Source organism: Carassius carassius, chromosome 45 (assembly GCF_963082965.1).
Source record: "Carassius carassius chromosome 45, fCarCar2.1, whole genome shotgun sequence".
Taxonomy (NCBI): domain Eukaryota; kingdom Metazoa; phylum Chordata; class Actinopteri; order Cypriniformes; family Cyprinidae; genus Carassius; species Carassius carassius.
In genome coordinates this window covers 18,164,376-18,185,322 of record NC_081799.1, presented here as the reverse complement: position 1 = coordinate 18,185,322, position 20,947 = coordinate 18,164,376, and the positions used below count along the sequence as shown (strand labels likewise).

Below are 20,947 nucleotides of genomic sequence, written 5' to 3'. Positions count from 1 at the left end.
GACAAAAACACAGCACCTTGTGAGATAACCCTTCAGAAGTGAGAAGCACAAAGGATATCTTATGGTCGCCAAAATGTTTATGAAATCTGACCTTCTTTGAAATAAAGACATGCCACTGCTTTTTGCTCCCTAATGATGATGTATGGCCTGCAGTGAGTGTCCTCTGCCTCCCATACTTCTGTGTATAAAGACGTATTATTCAAATGGCAAGGATCAATAGTTCTGCAGACCCAGGGGAAAACGCGATCACTGTTAATTACTGGCCATGTTGTATGGAACCAAACAAACAGTTATATGACCTCTAAATTGCTATCCAAGTTTGTTGTTGGTTAGCAAACGCACCTGTAGCCTACTCCTCAGGCGACGTCAAACATCCCACGCTACTATGTGGTGAAGCCATACTGCCATCTGGTGGTAAACAGTGATATAACAATCTTTTCCACTGCAATGTTCTATAGTGTTATATTTGCTCCCAAACATGGTACCGTGTTCAGTTTTTGCTTCAGAAAAACATGACAAAAACACACCCCACACACAACATATACCGAAAACACAACAACAGTATCGCATTGGAGTTTTTATTTTCCACATTTCCAAATTACTGGAACTTGAATCACCGTTTACTGTTCAAAAACTATCTGGAGCCATGACATACCGTCTTCCTCCGACCACTGAGCTCAGTTCAAACCCAAATACACGGTTCCCATCTCAACAGCACAGAACAAGCCAGCTGATTAAACCAGCTTGCAGCGATATTTCAAGCAAAATATTGATATGAGCATAAAAAGCAGATAAACCTGCCAATAAACCTAATTTATGTACAAATTATACAACCTGAATTATATCTACACATTTACACACAAACACACACAAATGTACAGCTTTGTGAATAGAGTAGACATGCTTCTCAGAAGCAGTGAAATGAATTCATGTCCTAGACATTGTAGAGTGTGACACAGCAACATAAAACATTGACAATAACAATAATTATTAATAACAATGCATATTTGCAACAATCATTGGCATTTTTTATATATTTTTTTACAATATTGTTTGATTTTAATCTTAAGTAATTCATTTTGCATTGTTAGAGGAACAAAATACTGTACCATTTATCATGAGAATACATTATTGCTTACCTGGGACAATGAAATGAAGGAATATTGTAATGATAAACAAAACATTTCTTAAAACAGAATTTTGAAATGATATGGGCTTGTAAATACTTCACATCAATACGTCACCAGGGTACAACCTTAGGTTAAAAATACAGTCACTGTAACACTAGCTTCATTCGGATGAGGATAAAACACCTAAATACAGAGATTTAAATAATGCAGACAATAACATACCTATAGCTGGCTTGAGAATGCAGTACTTTAGCTTGAAGTGCTCGGTAAAATGAAACCAGACCTGCTGTTTTTAGATTAGCGTGAGGTGGCTTGTCATTCACATCTGTTTGTTGTAAGCGAAGCTCTAAAGGTGCTAGTTAAAGCTGTCTGCGGTACAGACTGGACAACAGGAAGCAGCTTTACGACTTTTTACAGGCAAAGCTTCATAGCTACAGTGGAGTTTGTCTCTGTCACTTTCTCTATCCATTTTTTCTCGTCTCTCATATATGCCCCAAAACACACAACAAAAGCCATTTCAAAAGTGGCAGTTTTGAACAGCTGCATAAAATGACATGAAATAATCTGACTTAAATGCCCTATAAGGGGTAAAACACTCAAAATGAATCCCAATGATCCACGGGCTATTGAACCAACAGGACATGGCAGTTTGTTGTAGGTAAGGGGCTAGAAACAATAAACACTTTCCATTTTCCTCTCTCTTGAATCCCTCCTTCTCCTGCCAAAGGTTGTTCTCTGTGACCATCTGCCCTGACGTTGAGCTTCCTCCCAGTTTCCTCGTGCCTGACTCCATGTAGCCACGTTCAGATTTTGGTCTCAGGGCCTTCAGGATCCAGAGACTGGAAGGAGTTGCGGATGTGGGCCGCCTCGCTAGCACAGAGATGGCCGAAAGCTTTGTTGTACCACTCTGGAGACTTTCCTCTGGAACAGCAAGCAAATATACAGCATTTAGTGAAGCATTAAGGGTTATCCCTTACAAAACCAAAATATATGGTTATATACTGCAAAATATATACATAATACATTTCAATATACTGGACACTAGTTCATATATTTTCCAATATACAGCAATATATGCATTGACAATATATAGCTATATATCGATACATACAAATATATTTAGAAATGAAGAAAAAAAATTAATTGTTTGATCTTTTGAGTATATATTGCGCATAGATGTTCCCATAAAAAATGTGAATGAATGTACAGACATATATACACACATTCACAGAATGAGTTACAGGCGATTTCTAGTTCCCAGCATGCTTTGCTTCTGACTGTTAAAGGAGAGTAAAAATGTTCAAATTAAGTGTTATTTCATGTGTTTTTGCTCAATATTAATATGGGGGATATCTGTTAGTGTTTAATGTTGTATTATTTTGAAACATAAAATGGTTTCTGGTATGTATTCTTGCTGAGTAAAACTATAACTTCTTAAAAATGAAATAAATCTTAGTGATCCCAAACATTTGAACAGTAGTGTATAATTAAAGAGTTGTCTTTAATGCACTTACTTCAGATCAGCTCTGCATATATGTGTGAGTCTGGACTTCCCAGAGCCACATGGTTCTAGCAGATACTGGGATTCCAGAATTATTCCTCTCACTCCGGCCAGCCGCGGGCTTTCCTCATGATCAATTGACACCGACACCAGCGCACACACACCTTTTGGCATATCTGTCCTCCACGTCCTAAACAGAACAAGATCACCACCAATATAAATCACAGCAAACACTTGTAGTGCATCTGCCATCCTCTACACAGAAACAAAAGATGTAAATGTCAGTCTGCCAATTGCATATTTGATTAATTTTCAAATAACATGCAATATTCCAGCTGAATGTTTTCCTTCGACCAGATTACTGTTTGCACCTCACAGCTGCGTATTTGTTAAGTGGTGTTTAACTGTAGTCTTACAGTGATATTTTGGGCATGACCTGGGTGGTCTAATTTGCTTTGCTGAAAGCATTTTATCTTGAACTAACAGAGAAGTGTGCTCAGAGCACTTGGTGAGTGTCTTTCAGTAATACTCCATGAATGCCCAGCTGTTCAGCAGGGATATGAGCGACCTTTTTATGACCTTGGTGTTCAGAGGACCTTAAGAACTGTTTGATGCACAAAAAGCCCTTGTTACAGATGCTCAAATGAAGCACATGTTTTTTTTACAGCCATAATGGTGTAATCACTTCATTTAGATATTTGCTAATGGCATCAAAAATGGGCTATCCAGGGCACACGGATCGAACAGTAATGAGTACACACAATCAGATCACGTTGTTGTACTCACCTGAGCACCATGAAGTCTCTGTTGGGGTGAGGGGCCATACTGTTCAGCTCATACTGGTACACCTCCGTCTGCTTGTCCAGAGTTTCCAGAACCTTCCACTGTAGCAGGTTACTGTCCCACAGGTGGCGCTCTCGCAGTATCCGGTTTAGCACCACAGATGGAGGAGCCTCCACCTCCACAGACACACGCCAGCGTCTCAATGGGGTCCCGTCTCCCACCTGTGAGAGACAACAGACTTTCCTCAGACTTTTATACAGTTATAGGCTTTTGGTCTTTTATTGGAAAGGACAGTTGAGGTGGACAGGAAATTGGAGGAGGGAAATAACACGAGCCGGATTTGAACTTAGGTTGTCGATAAATATGACCACGCACTTACCAAACCATGTCTCCATTGATATTTTTAATATTTGCATTATTTCCCCAAACTCATTTGCTTATACTTTTTCTGCTTATTCACTGAATGTAAAATCAACATGTGAAAAAATTTATTTAATAAATTAAAAAGAATAAAATAAACACATTTTATATAAATAATAAATATAAAAAAATATTCTAAATAACTAATACTGGTATTAATTATAAAGTAAATATTTAAATCATATAATTCCATATAACATTAATGAATGAATAACTTTATCGTTACCTTTTTGAATGATATCTCTGTATTGTCAATATTTGTTCCAGTCACCCAGCCCTTTGTCTTGTCTTTGGTCTCTTTCATCAGATTCTGTATCAAGTTCTCCAGATAAGAGCTACACGTGCTTTCCTCTTCTTCTTCTTCTTCTTCTTCTACTTCTTCCTCATCCTGTTGTGGCTGTTTTTTACAGAGCTCGTCTAAAGAGGGCGCCAGCAGCTCAGCTTCTATGTATGAGTTCCTGGACTGAGAGACCATCTCCTGAGGAATCTGCAAAAACCACATGAAAAACATTTCAACAAAAGTCTCCTCTTTTCCTCTAACACTGACATTTTTAAAAGTAACGATCCAGCTGAATATTTACTCTACTATTCAAATGTTTGGGGTCAGTGAGTTCCCTGTCAAGGGAACTTCGAACTGCGTCCTCTAGGGGTCGCTTTGGGGAACACCTCGTTGTGACCCGTGTCTGAAGCATACTTTGAAAAATGCCAACGTGTTGGCCGGCGACAGCCTCTGACGTCACTACCGGCGCGACTATAAATATGCGCCCGTAGGACCCGTCACTTATCTTCTTCGTCTTCATTGACTGTTTTGTTTGAAGCGTGCATCTGAGAAACGACCAAAATGGTAAGAGCGATCTATCATTGTTATCATGGCATCCACTAGCAAGGCGTTTAAACTGTGTGTGCATCCATGTCAGCGTTATTTGACACCTGATGACACACACAGTCTTTGCGTCTCTTGTTTGGGCGAAGAGCACACGCGCGATGTCCTTGAGGGGGCAATCTGCGTGCACTGCGAGCGTTTTTCTGTGAAAAAGCTCTGCTCTCCTTTGTCTCTCTTTTCGAGGAAAGAGGGACAGCCATCTGGTTTCCGCGGCTCAGGACCCGCCGTTGCCGAGGCACGGAGGAGAATGAGCTCTTGGGGATCACAGGTGAATCTCGCTGAGGAGTGTAGAGGGGGACTTTTCCTTTCACACTCACTCTGCCTGAATTACATGCAGAAGTCGAAAAGGAATGGAAGAGGCCGTTTTCCTCTCGCATCCATCGGTTTCAGCATACGAGTTATGCTAATATCGAGGGCATGCACGAAAATGGCTATGAGAGGATGCCCCCTGTAGAAGAGACGCTGGCTAGCTATCTCTCTGTGGGGGAAACATCCTCTCTTAAATCTCCCTCTTTGCCATCTAAGCCCCTCCAGGATACATCCTGCTTAAATGGTAAAGCATACGCAGCAGCAGGTCAGGCTGTGGCTTCGTTGCACATGATGGCAGTGCTTCAGGCTTACCAGGCTGACCTGCTGAACGACCTGGATACAGACGAGGGCCTTTCAGCTGACCAGGTAGCCGATTTACGCCGCACCACAGACCTCTCTCTCCGTGCTACCAAGCAGGCCACCTCCGCCATGGGTAGGTCTATGGTGGCCATGGTGGTAATGGAGAGACATCTGTGGGTGAACCTGGCAGACATCGGGAGGGAAGAAAGGGGGTTTCTTCTCGAGCCCGAACAACAAAGGGGTCCTGGCCCATCTCGATCTGAGGATCAAAGACGGGCACAGAAGGCTAGTGTCGCGGCTCGCCCTCCTCCCCCGCCTAAGGGCAGGGGCAATAGGAATCGTGGGTCACGAAGAGGTAAGCAGGACCTGAGGGATGTGATTCAGACGAGGCAGCGTTCTCGTCCGGATCGGAGCGATACCCAAGTAGTTACTCACTTCCTTTGGATGTTTTTAACTTCTGTTTTTATCCTCCCCTGCCTAATATCCCTTTAACCACCAGCTCTCCAACTGATTGAGATTAGGTGGAAAATTTCTCACATAACAGCCTATGATGTTTTTGGTTGGTCCTATATTCATAGTAACCACCTTACTGATGGTCCGGACCAAAAGGGGGCGCCCCGTAAGCGGGACTCCGGTACAGGAGGTTGGGTGAGTATGTAACCCTTTCTTTATCTGCTTATGGGTGTTATATTGCTGGTGGTTATATGTCTACTAACAAACTCTGTGAGTTTCCTTGCAGCACTGCAGGGAATTTCATGGATGTCCGGCCAGGTCCCCCTGAGGGGCCTCCTGGCCGCTTAGCGACGTCCAATGGGAAGGTGGAGGTGGTAGTTACGGAAGTCTTTCTGTATGTACTGCCTCAGGTGATGCTCCCCTCGATTGAGGTTTGGAAAATTGGAGCTGGCCTCTCCCGTGCGATCCAGCGCCTCTGCGATGCTTAGGAACCTTTCAGTACACACGCTAAGCCTGTGTACTTTCTCAAAACCACATGGTGGTAAGTGTGCACGCAAGACTCTGCACACTTTCTGAAATCCTGTACGGTAGGGGTTACGCGCTCCGCTTCGTTCCCTTTCTTAAGATGATTAGCCCTGGGTTCCTTGGGCATCATTCAGCCAGTGTGTATTTGTTATACACCTCAAGCATCGCTTCCCTCAACATGAGGGGCTGTTTGGGCAATTTTCGTGGTAGTTTAGCAGCGCTCCCCTTTTCCAAAAGAAAAAGGGTCACCTATGAGCGTGCTACTCTGAGCTCGGAGTCCTCCTCTCATATGAGACTGAATTCTTGGTTTTTTCACCAGAGCGCTCCAGTACTACATACTGTTTTTGAGATGCACTGTGAGAGCAGACATCCTGTTGAGGCAGGGGCTGAGGCTCGGGGAATGGCGCCTTCGCACCAAGGTGATGAAGCAGAGTTGGAGAGGTTGGCCAGACATGGGTGGATCGGTTTGCGACTCGAGAGAGCATCGCACTATCCCCTCTGGCTTCCTCTGACTCATCCAGCTCCACTGGGGCTGGACGCCATGGTACAGGCGTGGCGGAGGCTTCATCTGTACATTTCTTCCTCCAATTGCTCTGCTCCCAGGCCATTCCACCTATGAGCTGCTCTATCAGAGTGCCACGAGAGCCCCTCCTTAGAACAGTATTTGTAAATCCATGCTATGGTAAGTGTGCACGTGAAGTCTTTGCACACTTTCTGAAATCCACACTGTGGTAAGTTCGCACGCTAGTACTCTGCGTTCTTTCTAAAATCCTTTATGGTGAGGGCTTCGCGCGGTTGCTTCGTGTCCTTTCTTGAGTCGGTTAAAGCCCCGTTCATCTTGGGCGCCACTCCACCCAGGTATCCTCTGATACCTATCTAGAACAGGGCATTGCTACTAGAGAACTGTTGAGACAGCTCTTTCGGCAAGTTTTTTTTGCGAAAGCTAGCGGTAGCCCCTGTGTGACAGGCAAGACTTGGTAAAGAACATTCTAGGTTCTTAGCTGTATCCCTTTAAAGGAATCTTTCGTGATTCCAAGCCTTCAGCTCTACCCCGGGCCGAGGCCCTACAGGTAAGTTGGGTATGTAGCTTAGGCCTTTGGCCGTAAGGGATAATGTCATGGACAGCCGTCTAACCATCCCAGGGGCGACTCGCAGTGAAATGGTAGAGTTGGTACTTAGTGTTTGCCATGATTCTGGCCTGCACTCCCCTCAGCATGGCGGCATGGGTATACTGTTCCCCAAAGCGACCCCTAGAGGACGCAGTTCGAAGTTCCCTTGACAGGGAACGTCTCAGGTTACGAATGTAACCATGGTTCCCTGAGAGGGAACGAGACACTGTGTTCTCTAGCTCCCTGCCATGCTTCGGACGCAAACTTCACGAAGAAGATAAGTGACGGGTCCTACGGGCGCGTATTTATAGTCGCGCCGGTAGTGACGTCAGAGGCTGTGCTGCCGGCCAACACGTTGGCGTTTTTCAAAGTATGCTTCAGACACGGGTCACGACGAGGTGTTCCCCAAAGCGACCCCTAGAGGATGCAGTGTCTCGTTCCCTCTCAGGGAACCATGGTTACATTCGTAACCTGAGACGTTTTTTCAGTCTCTCGTGCTCATCAAGGCTGCATTCATTGATGAAAAATATAGCAAAACAGTAATACTGTAAAATATTTCAACTGTTTCCTATTCTAATATGTTTTCAAATGTAATTTATTCCTGTGATGCACAGCTGAATTTTCAGCATCTTTACTTCAGTCTTTAGTGTCACATGATCCTTCAAAAATCATTTCCTTACTATTGATTATATGTAGTATATATAGTGTTATACAGACACATTTTTTCCAGAGAGAACAGCATTAAAGAAAATTAATAATATTAATAATAATCGGCTGAAACTTTTGTACTTGTTTTGCACATAATCTTATGTAAACAACCATAATTTCTCAATGCACACAAACATGCATCAAACATGCATCTTGTACCTCGAATAGGTGATTGCACTCAGCAATCATGTGTGCAAGCCCCTGAGTGGCCGCAAGGTTCTCATTCAGGTCCTTTTGGTCTGGCCGTCCAGTGGCATACTTCCTCTGAATAGACCTGAATGCAATAAAAGACATCATATGCATGATTTTACAAAGTTTTATAGCTGCAAACGTATAAAAAATAACAAATAATCCTGTTCAATAAAACCACATATGATGGTTAGGTATGTTTTGAAGCATGGCTGCTGGTTTGAGCTGGTCCTTAGCTGGTCATGTGCTGGTTCTAAGCAACCTGCTCCAGCTTAGGACCAGCACATGACCAGCTTAAACCAGCTCAAACCAGCAGCCATGCTTCAAAACATACCTAACCACCATATGCTGGATTCTTCAACAGGGAAACCAATAAAAACCATCTATCACAGCACATTCTACAACCCCCTTCAGGCCATTCTGGGTAAGTTTAAGCTAAACTACCCATCTCTTTCAAACTACCCCTCACTTTTTTCCACACCTCCTTCTGTGTCTGGCCCTCAGGCCAGGTGTCTGCTCAGTGTCGAGTAATGTTCCCTAATGATCACAATGATGTTGAAGTAGTCTGTATGTTGAGTTAATAAAACACTTCACACCTTCTCACGACCCCTCAAGGCCGTGGAGACCTAATGAAAAAGCACACATATCATCCTATAGCTCCTATACAATAATGAAACACTCGTTTCAGCCTTTCTAAGTAGATCACACATGTTTGGAATGTGCAAAAATGGAACTCCATTACCTAGGCGACAAATTATCATTCTTCATGATGTTGAGGTGGAAGAGAGAAGGAGCGAGGCACACCGCCAGGTTCATTGGGGTCATCTGGTTCTCCTCAACAGAGGAAGTGACGTCATTTAGGAAGCACAGCAGCGTCTGCAGGACCTCACGGTTTTCATCGGCCATCAACATGATAGCTGCCTGCACAGCCTGTAAGCGCTGTTCTTTAGGGACATCTGAGTAGACAGAGGGAGTGTTAGCTATCTGAATGTACTGTAAGAATATCTGTGCAGAAAAGCTCCTAACAGACAGGAAATGTTCTTACACTGGTATATGTGGAGGAAGGTCTCGCCCATTTTGCTCGTGAGGAGAGGCTCAGGCAAGTCTCTAAAGAACTGTTTGACCATGTCTGCCACATCATACGCTGACTGATCCTCATAGTTCACATTTTCTGGGGAAGTTTCACACATTTGCCGCAGAGCCTGAATACGAGACTTTACCCCGGATTTACGGAAAAGTCCCACCTGAAAGACAAGGAGAAAAGCAAATATGATTTGTATCTTTTTCACATAAAATTGCGATTCTAGGGCGTTTAGGTAGGTAACCTGGATGCATAAAAGTGCAAAAATGCTTCCCATGAAGATTTCACTTGCGTTCAAGTTGTTCACACATACTGAAATACTGTGCGAGTTCCTTTCATGCATCACAACACTATTGACAATAGACCTTTTTTTGTACATTAAATTTTGTTAACGTAACGCCAGCTTTACTGGACCAAGTCTGAACCCATGGCTCAGGTCCCGCTTTCTATTTAAGTTTATGGGTTTTTTTTGTCATTTTTATATCTCTTAGACCAAAACTGAATGTCTTATCACTAAGAACAGAAACCGCACGTTACTCTACAAGCCACACAATTTGAGGTATCATTCATAAATCAAACATTTGTTTAAAACATAAAGTGAGCAATAGGAATAAGGATTCAAGTACCATTAAAACGAAATGAAGCACATACATACATAGACAGCAACATACAGGGAAGAAAAACAGAAAAACAAACACTTAAGAGTTTGTGTGGCTTATCTGTCTTTAGAAATGGAACAGTGGCTAGACATCAAGTTTTTTAATGAGTTTGGAATAACCTTGACTCTGACCTAACTTAGAACGAACCTTATAATCAGTCTTGCAAATGTGAATGAAACGTTGTACCTGGTCCAAACACTGGCTCCTTAAAAAGCGGAGGGCGAGCTGTAAGCTTATGGGCAAAGGGTGTCCGTACCGCTGGACATGGACAATCAGAGGAACACCGAATACCGTCTTATCCTTGTAGTCTGGTCCCTTCATTCTCTTCATAAATTTTGGCACTGACCTAAGAACATATACATACAGTATTAAGAAGAGATCGGTTTATGGCCATAAAGCAACTGTACTGTATGTATAAGAATCTTGATTATATATAAGGCAAGAAGGAATGCACAGTTTGAAGACAGAACTGTGATGTGGATGGCAGGATTAGATTGTTCCACAAGCTCTGGAGTTTTAACACAAGACTCACTTAACTGAGGAGATGGTTTTATCAGTGTGTCATTCAATAAGAGCAAACAACTGACAAGAAATCCTCAAATCACAACCCACAGGGACTTTCTGATTGATTCATATTATTATAGCATAGCATCTTATAGCATATACTATACACTTCATCTACAGCGATATCGTTGACTTGATTGCAAATAAATGCACAGACACTATTTAACTGAACAGAGATGACATAACTGAATCCAATGATGAACTGCCTTTAACTATCATTTTTGCATTATTGACACTGTTTTCCTAATGAATGTTGTTCAGTTGCTTTGACGCAATGTATTTTGTTTAAAGCGCTATATAAATAAAGGTGACATTGACATATACTATTCAAAAGTATACATTTATAACGTTAAAATATTTTGATTGCAAATAAATGCTGTTCTTTCCGAATTTCTATTCATCAAATAATCAATGTATAGTGGCTTGTACAACCGTTTTCAACATTGATAATAAATGTTATCAGCATATTAGGTAACTCACCAAGTCCACCCATGCTTGTTGGACATGGAGTATTTCTCCATGATAGCAGTGAGACGCAATAAAGAGAACTTCTGCAGCAAGCTAAGCTGGCCCACTGATTGGCTGGATATCTGTAGCGAAATTCCTGATTGGCTGAGGAGGTTGGACATCCTGAAGCTGGGCCATCTAAGGCTAGAAATACAACAACACATGAATATTCATGATAATCTAAATATGAAAGGATCATTTAATGCTCTCTAAAGTATAAATAAAAATTCAAGTTAGCAGAAAGACATTATAAGATTATTTTAGTCTCACTAATTAGCCCGTCTCAGCATATCCATCTTGAAGTCTCACCGTGGTCGTGTCAGAGAAGCCCCCACCCCCGAGTCCCTCCTCTCTCTGGTGCTGGAGGTTTCCGTTTCATTTAACGAAACCCCATCCTTGTTGACGTGGTTCGGTGTGGTCAACCCCTCAATTACAGAAGTCCCCTCAAAGTCCAGTGTGATCTGGCTGGAAGACTGGCCATCAATAATGCTCTGGTCCCGCCTCCTGCCGCCATCCCCCTCCCCCTCACTCTCGGGCAACACGTTTTTGGACCAGTGGTCCACGATCTGCTGCAGGCCATTCACATGCTGCAGAATGTCATCCAAATGTGGGAATATATCCTCCTTCTCAAGGTCCAATAAGTCCCCGGTGCTCGCGTACAGGTGTGAGCCCGGTACGTTATCGTACACACTGATCCTGCTGCCTCGCGGGCAGCAGCGCGTCACGGGCCGGAGTTCCCTTCCTCCAACTTTCCTGCACTTGAAGTTCTGGGACTCTGAATCCAGAAGCTTCCAGTTTCCACGTTCCTTACTGGCTGTCGTCAGACTCTCGATCGACAGCGCTTTAGGGAAGGTACCAGGTTTGTGATCTTTTGGGATGTGCACCAATAGCTCGTCATAGGAGCGGAATTCATTTTTGCGGCTCTGCTCGACCGGTCTCCTTCTTTGGGGAGCGCCTGCGAGAACATCGATGTCTTCTAGGTAGACACCTGCACGTTTACCAGGAGGATACAACTTTGAGACACATCCCTTCATGTTTGGTGTGCTTTCGGCACTAACACTGGTTTCTGATTGGCTGCTAACCTCACTGCTGGCCAGCGAATTTAGGCAGTTGTTAGCAGGTGGCATGTTTTCAGCATTAAGAGGCCCGGCGTTTAAAATCTGAACACATCGTAGAGTCTTTAGCACCTCTGGCTCACTTTGCAGAACTGGGCTGCTGATAACCAAAGAGCGCCGCTCCGAACGACCCATCGATGGTCCCCATGTCCGACCCAGCGTTTCCATTCTCCTCAGGAAGTCTTTGGCACGTGTGCGTCCACGTCGCCTGCTCTTGGCAGGAAGTGAACCGTAATGAGGCAGCTCTCTGGGCAAGTTGAGTGTGGTGAGAGAGGCAGAGTCAGGCATGGCGGCCAAAGAGTCTTCGCTGGGCAGGGAACAGATCTCCGGCTCGCTGAGGTCTGTCAGAATGCTCTCACTGCTCACGGTGGTCCGCAGGTCCTCACCCACCTCAGAGGGGCTCCGCTCCTCCGCTGTACCCAGGAGGTAATCGATGTCTTGCAGACGTGACCAGCGCCGACTCTTCCACTCAAATGTCCATCTATTACTGATGGCCAACAGGTCCTCCTCATCAGAGTCCTCACTCTGCATGCACCAAAAATGGGTTACAATTAGTTTGACATCATTTAGGGTTTGTTTCAGCTCCTAAACTAAATGCATATAGAATATAGTCCTTATTTTGCAGTATAATAAAATTCTCATTCAGGTGGACGATAAAATGGGCGAATGACTGTTTGACTAGTGCCAGTATGCAACAATGCAGCAACATAGTGGCAAACTTTTTTCCCGGTTAATATAAAAATCAAATATAAAGTTTTTTGAATTATCTGTCTTTCTCTATTATATATATTCATGAAAATCTGCATTTTATGTGTGTGTGTGATTAATGATGATGGAAACCATGGGATATTAAGACTTCTTTGTGCAGATCTTAACAGTATGTTTTATAGTTAGTAAAGCCCAGACACGTGAGCTCACACAGCCAGCACAGGAAAGAGCTGTAAAGGGCTCGGACACGTCTTAATATTGTATAAACCTTCACAACCCATTTCCTATTTAAAATAACACAGACCTCATACGCTTAAATTGGGTGACAGTGATGATGTCAAAAGAGGCTCATGGTATTTGAAAAATGTCAGCAGATTATTTATAAAAACATCCCCTAAGTCATACTAGCTGGTTTGGGGAATTCTCAAATATCATCCAAACAAGAAGACTTGAACATAACAAGTATCAAATCACCCTCAGGCTGTGTTAAAGACAGCAGCACCCAGACACCCCTTTCACATGCCTGAGACGTCAGTAAAAGCGTCAGAAATGACCTACTGAATGAGATCCACAGCTTACAATCATAATTAGGCTGAAATACGACCCCTGAGTAAACAGTCAATAGTCTCGACAGAAGATTAAACTGACGCTTCTATGATGAAAGCCAATTCCAATGACTGTGCTTTTTATATAATCTGCTTTGTTTAAGCAGTTCATATGCCAAATAATCCATTTTGAAAACACAGACAGACAGATTTACTATAAAGACAGATTTTTATACTTAAATAATAAATAAATGCACTATAAATCAGAGCCATTGTAATAACAGTAAAACATTATAATTGTATAGATTATTTAGTAGATCAGATCATTTCATTTTGCATTTAAATAAACGTGGCTCTTGTCGAGATATTTTTTCAGATTTGAAACATTTATTTTGCATAAAGACTCCATTAGAATGCTTGCATTGTGACATCATTTTCATTACAATGAAGGACACTTTCTCCAAAATTCTCATTACTGAAATGTGTAATAAATGAGTGTTTTAAAAATACAGTGTAATACAAGTAATGACATCTTTTTCTGATTAAATTCTTCTCAACTTAAAATCATCATATACCTTACTTTTAAAAAGTCAGTAAAACTAAAAATAGCAAGAAATAGCAATAATTAATGAATGAATACACTATTATTCAGCAAGTGAAAGTATAGACATTTCTAATGTTACAAAAATATGCTGTTCTTTTAATTTTCTATTCATCACAAAATCCTAAAACAGATATTTATATACTATACTGTACACACACACACACACACACACACACACACACACACAGTGTATTTCTTGAAACTTTTCAAAGGATTTGCTCAAATCCCACTCAGGATTGAATGTTTTGAAGAAAGAAAAAAAAATTACAGCTACTTACTTTCTTCTTGGGAAGGCTCACGTCCAGTTTCATGGAGGCACACTTGTTCAGAGTGTTGAGTCGACTGGAAGAGAGAAGACACGGTTACTGGTGCATCCGTCACTCTCATCTCCACCACAAAGAAACCATACAGCCACAGAGAGAGAGAGACAATCCACTGTAGATCCTACACTCGTCTACCCTCTGTTTGCCTCTCTATGTGCAGGTATAGATTTCAAGAAACTCTCACTATCTATGTCCTGATTGGCTGATGGAAAGAGTGACGGGAAGGCTTGGCAGACATAGGTTCTAATCTCTTTCAAGACATGGCCATGAATGAATGAGACCCTGACGGGACTGCAGAAGGAAAAACAGAGGGATAAAGACAGAGAGAGAGTGGGCAATCCACCTTCTTGTCCACCTCCTCTTTGATCTAACCCTTCAGTGCCCTTTAACATTCTCATCTGACTGATCTTCACCCCTGAAGAGTTTTTCTCCACCCCTTTTTACACACACACATCTTCTTTACTCTACAAGAGACTGCAAACCCCTCACTCTATGTCCATTCCAGACACAAACAAGCTATTATTTCACCTATAAAACCAGACCTGTTGTTTTTCACACGTTGAAATGTTCCGTTGTGACATCAGTGTGGTTAATCAGCTGTTTGTCGACACAATTTTTCAATCGAGATTCTCTAATTAAACATCCCGGGCCCAGATGGCCTCATAAATGTATATAAATATCATGTCTGTGGCATGATAATGAAACACCATTATCATGCCAGAAGACAGCGTCCTTAAGAGCAGTGTGTGTATTCTCTGACTGTAAAGCTGTCAGATCTCACTAACGCTGTCATTAGAGGCATTAGACAACCTGCTAGAAACCCTCAGCGCCTCAAACCCCAGGCCTTGTTTCACACAAACACACACAACCATCTGTTAGTAGCCTATACTGGCAGCCCCAAACCCCCCTCAGGCCTTTGAGAGAGACATCAGAGCAGACTCCACGGGGGCTGCATTATGGATCAAAGTGATGGGGAAGGGGACAGACTTTATGGAGGACATGGGTCAGACAGCAACAGAGGTGGGGTCGCCACTTGGCCAGCGCCACTGAGTTTTCTCGTACTTGTACATGCACGATGGGGGGCAAAAATATGGTTTGGTCTGGTTTTGTACTGGTCTTAAAAAGAACTGCTGAAGTTTCTGAAAGACATTTGTAATTTTATTTTATAATTTTTTTATGATATAAATATAGATTTGTATATATTCACATAAATCAAATAATTAGAACATAACAAAAAAATAAAATGAAAAAATAAAATAATGAAATAATAATAATAATTAAAAAAAGTAAATAAAATAAAATATTTTCTCAAATGATTTTTGGAGAAAAGGATGTACTCTGTTTTTATGGACTTTATAAATAAAGATAAATACTGCCTAACAACAAATAATAGTATTATTAATAAAAGAAAACAACAATAACAACAAAAATGAAAAAAATTAATAAAATAAATGGAATAAATTGAAATAAATAAATTACTAATAATAATCCCAGACACAAAATAATATTAAGACCCTTTACAAATGAATTCAAATAGCCTCTCTCTCATTTGTTCACATTCTGTTGTAACAAAAAACTCATGAGATTTCTGATTAAAATCTTCACAACTTAAAATCATCATATAATGTAAATTATTTTTAAAAAGCTTGAGGTCAGTAAAACAAAACAGAAATTGATTAATTAATTATTTAATTAATACTTAAATTTATTCATTATTCTAATGTTGCAAAAGGTTTCTATTTAGAAAAATGCTGTTCCTTTTAAATACCTAACAACAAAAAATGATAGTATTAATGAAAGAAAACTAAATAAATAAATTACTAATAATGCTTGCAAATCACAAAATAATATAAAGACTCAAAATATGGATACAAATAGCCTCTTTCTCATAAATAAATAAATACTTTTTTCTCTCAAAAATGACAACAAATTGACATGGCATTGTGAAAGAAGAGTTACTTTAGTGGCATAGAGAGCTATTGCATCAATGTGACATATGCACAATAAGACTAGCGAAATTAAACACAAAAGTAAATAGGAAAAATCTAATTTCATGTTGTCCTTAATGTTTTCATATTGTGCAGCATTGTGCAATATAAATAAACAGATCTACATGGTACAATGATTGACATTAAGGCTGTGATTCTCACAGCTGTCGTTTTAAGTAAAGACGGTATATCAAGTTCCATCCTGCAGACTGCAAAACTCTCAATCTAAAGAATCTCAAGATATCGAGATAATCCTAATCTAGGAAACTCACCGGCAAAGGGGCTCCACAAGGTCTTTGTCGAGAAAGTCATGGTCCCTCTTGACGGAAGATATTTCAATGGGAAGCTGGGAATCTGTAGGCAAATACAGAAAACAGATGAGTGAGTGATCACTAAAGTTCCCATACCGATCAAGTGCATGTTATTTGTTGATATTTTTGTACAAAGACATTTAAAGCAAATCAAAAACACGAATTTAAAATGGAAAGCGATTAATACAAAACAGAGATAACTGGATGCATCTCTTTTAGTTGGTCTATCCAAACATTTGCGGAGGTTCTGCAGAGGATCACACAGACCCACAGCAGCTGTGGCGTAATTCTTATAAATCAAACGCAATCTCTGGCAGATGCTCCTCTCCCTCACTGATTACATTACACACAGCAGACTGGCTCTGAAACTGAATCAGAGGTTATCGCACAACTCCCTCGATTCGACTCAAATAAATGCAAATAATTAGCAAAAAGAAGGGAAAAACTGATAAAGATGTGCAGTAGTTGTTTTCCATTCCATTGGAATATGGGAGTTCTCGATTTATGTCATAATGGCATAATGACCTCACAAGGCCAAGCAGGGCTTTTATGATTTTCTCATGAGAGCCAAGCTCTGACTTGACACGGAATTAAATATAGAATTGTTGACATTCTATCACTCATTGACGTAAAGTATCATAAGGAGGAGTCAGGGGAACAGAGAGAGAGAGCAGCAGAATAGTAGTATCCTCTTAACCCCTCGGCTGGCCTGGGCGGAAGACCGAGGCAAAGGCCTGTATTTTCCCGGCAGTGATAATGAAGAGTTTTTCCCATGACCTCTTCCTCCCTTTGGATTGAAACTCTAGCCTGCAAATAACTCGCCGCGGCCCTAAAATGACTAGAAAAGATAAAGAGAGGGAGGAAAAAAATGTGCTGACAAATGGAGCACACAGCTGTGTAAATGCGTTTTTTATTCCATTTGTCTGAAATGGAAAATCAAGAATAATTCAGCTGGTCACTGCTTGGCTTCGGTCCGCCCAGCTGAGGTGGGATAGGATGGGTGTGATCTCTAGCTCAAAGCAACCGTCAACTCTCTTCTTCCTCTCATCCTGCCGCATTCCTGATTTTTACCGTCACTTAAGCTCACAGCTGCAGCCACACTGCAGACATTTGTTGAGGCCAAAGAATCAAAGAGCGATTCTTTGATGTCCGCATGTATGTTTATAGATATGAATACCATTTCTTACCCTCATAAAGTTGGGCATACTGTGGGAATCCCGCTGCCCTCAGCCAGTCACATGCTTCCTTTGCCTCGATTTCTGAAAACAAACAATGACATGATTCTCCAGCAGTTTATTGATCACATCATCTTCATTTTTATTTTGGCCTCAATACAGCAAATACATAGAGAGAATAGATTGATACTGATTATTATTATTAATATAGTTACATATATTACATGTATTGCAATAATGCATATGCAATATAATGTATTTAATGACACTAAAATTGTGTGTGAACAGACATATAATTATTAAAAGACATTAAAGAAAATGAAGAATGGGATTTCTTATGTGTGTGGGGGTTGTTTGTCTCTTTTTCCGTTTTGTCTGGATCCTTTCACACCACATTTCATTGAGAAAGATCCACAAGAGATAAAAAAAAACAAAAAAAAACAAAGCTTCTCTCAAAATAAGCCATCATAAAAGCGGACTGGTCAGGAAGTGACCTCACCACAATCTGACAATTATATCCTTTTCTTACAGGTTTCTCCACATACTTGTGCTAAATTACACATTTGTTGAACAGAAACCACTCACAGTCTGCAGAAATCTCCCTCTGAACACAACACTGAACATTTAACACTGCTACATACAGCGCTCTCAAACTAATATGAAGAAAAACAATAACAATGGTTCTTACACTTATTGGTCGTTCTCATCACTTCATAATTAAGAAGAAACATGTGTGTCCCTCAGATCTGAACATCCCTTTTCCTCCAAGCTCTAGCTGTCTAAAAGTCCAAAATCTGGTTCAGTCAGCATACGGTCCAGTTGTGTCCACAGCTGCCTGCTCCTCCTCTGCCCTGTGCCTCTCTTCTGTCCTCTCTCGCTTGCTCTAGTGTAGAAGATCCTCCCTCTGACTGATGTGCTCATCTTTAGGTCTGCCTTCATTCGGTTCCTCAAGTCTCCCTTTTAGTAACTTTTTGAGCAAACCCCATATCACCCTAACAACTAGGTTTTTACACAAATTTCACAATTCTAGTAAGAATCTGACTCACAAGCTTTCGATTCAGTTTGATTCCATTCACTTCAAAATCGATTATTATGGATATAGATCAGGTACAGCACATGGCAAATTTTCTCAAGGAAACAAATCTCTCAACTAATGCTGTAAAATATAAATGAGAGTCATTTGGTACTACATTACTATAATATTGATGGTTAAAATTAACTGATTTGTATACAAACGCTCAAATTACACTCAGTTAAGTTTTTATAATGTAGCGATACAGGATACGGATTACCGTCAATTGCATTTCTTGACTTTGGATGTTTATTCATGTTTATTTCATGCTCAAATTACACTCAGTTAAGTTTTTATAATGTAGCGATACAGGATACGGATTTCCGTAAGTTGCATTTCTTGACTTTGGATGTTTATTCATGTTTATTTCATGCCGCAATTGGTATTAAAGCGGAGGAGATGATCAGTTCACGCACACTTTGCTTTTCTTGAGGCAACTACAATATATGGTTTGTAATTATAATAATTAATTAAAATCGTGAAATGATTTGTTTTTCACACAGCCCTACTGTTATAGCAACTGCATTGCAACTCTTTAAAAACACAGCACACCTTTGCATTCATATAGAAACAACCTGGAAAATACCCAAAATATTCTAGCAAAACATGGGCAATAAGCAAACACAACTCACACTTTCTTCAAAACATCTTTATATTGTAGATATAGTGGAGAGAGACAAGAAAGTATTGGAAGAGAGAGGAATGAATGGACTCGCATTCATGATATATTCAAGGAGAACAAAAACTAGGCACAAAATCTATTTTGAAACATGTGGATGTGTCATCAAATACATTTGTAGAAGAACAATATATTGATGCCTAAATCCCTTTCTAGTGTTTTTTTTTTATTCTTTTTTTGCTTCCGATCTGACATTGTATTTCCTCAGTTTGGCCCATTCCTGGCAGCAGGACAGGAATTCCTCACACTTTGGTCTCCAGCACAATCCGCAGTGATTAGCTCTCCCCTGAGGGATATAAATTACTGATTTACAATAATACCACTGACAAACACAAAGTCCAAGTCAGAAAGACGCAAATTCCCTTCACAGCACACTCATGTGTCATATAAATGTCATTTCCTCTGCTCCTCTAAAGTTTGCACTAAAGGGACACATTATGGAAAGGACTGTTCTTGCCCACGTGAAGTAACACATCAACTACTACTGAACAACTCATAACACAGGTGTATACAATTTGCATCTTTACCATTTAATGCATCTCGAATGAAAGTCATTCTAAAAAACTGTTCAATACTAGTTTTGCATGTTTAGCGACAGCTTTTAGAAACACACTCACACATGGAAACTATTAAAGAAAGACACGATGGGGCCTTTTTACAGTGCAAATACTGCTATAAAGAAACAGCGCTCAGTGGGGGCAGCCAAGCATGCTGTCACAGGCAGGAAAAGCCCCCCGTGTCACCGTTGTGGATGTTTGTTCTGTTTTAATGGTTTGTTTGTTTGTTTCATTGACAGAGTTAAATGAAATTTGGGCTTTCAGATCACACAAGGAGTCGACTATCTAACGAAAGAGTCATGCAAGCGATGGAGGAATTTAAAGTGTTATGCTGTGTTAATTATGGGCAGTAAACATTACATTACATGGGTTTTTATGATGGTCTTAAACATCTACTGAAGTGGGATTAAAAAAAAGTTAATTGTGATTGTCATATTGCTGATTAAAGTTTTTTTTCTATACATGTCCCTTGTAATATTTTGAAAAAATAATCAGTTAAACACTATAGAATTTTTTTTTATCATAAATAAATATATAATATCTTGTATCTCCAAAACTGACTGACCGGAATCATCAATCCTTCATATTTACCTGCACTTGCCTTCTGGTATACACTAAAATATAGTGTAAAATATAGCCATGATGTATTGTTGGCTATTGTTAAAAATATACCGTGAGACGGGTTTTGCGCTCCAGGGTCACAAATATTAAGTAGCGCAACTGTTTTCAGCATTGATAATGAGAAATGT

The 20,947-nt window shown here is 40.7% G+C and overlaps 1 protein-coding gene across 6 annotated transcripts in view; it reads right to left on the bottom strand.

Moving 5' to 3' along the window:
• Positions 1 to 564: 564 nt before the first annotated feature.
• The window catches only part of stard13a (StAR-related lipid transfer (START) domain containing 13a), a 57,791-nt gene continuing 37,408 nt past the window's right edge, over positions 565 to 20,947 (bottom strand). For 4 of the 6 annotated variants that reach the window (XM_059538528.1, XM_059538526.1, XM_059538524.1 and 1 more), the window contains 13 exons: positions 17,903 to 17,974; positions 16,677 to 16,758; positions 14,372 to 14,435; positions 11,431 to 12,761; positions 11,095 to 11,265; positions 10,237 to 10,396; positions 9,356 to 9,554; positions 9,053 to 9,266; positions 8,281 to 8,395; positions 4,061 to 4,321; positions 3,418 to 3,635; positions 2,645 to 2,821; positions 565 to 2,051 (listed from right to left, as the gene is read on the bottom strand). In XM_059538528.1, the coding sequence (XP_059394511.1) occupies positions 1,934 to 2,051; positions 2,645 to 2,821; positions 3,418 to 3,635; positions 4,061 to 4,321; positions 8,281 to 8,395; positions 9,053 to 9,266; positions 9,356 to 9,554; positions 10,237 to 10,396; positions 11,095 to 11,265; positions 11,431 to 12,761; positions 14,372 to 14,435; positions 16,677 to 16,758; positions 17,903 to 17,974 (3,182 nt within the window). In that variant the 3' untranslated portion in view covers positions 565 to 1,933. Of the gene's footprint in view, positions 2,052 to 2,644; positions 2,822 to 3,417; positions 3,636 to 4,060; positions 4,322 to 8,280; positions 8,937 to 9,052; positions 9,267 to 9,355; positions 9,555 to 10,236; positions 10,397 to 11,094; positions 11,266 to 11,430; positions 12,762 to 14,371; positions 14,436 to 16,676; positions 16,759 to 17,902; positions 17,975 to 18,578; positions 18,671 to 20,947 lie in introns of those variants that run through there. The other 2 variants (XM_059538529.1, XM_059538530.1) reach the window with 2 other exon arrangements.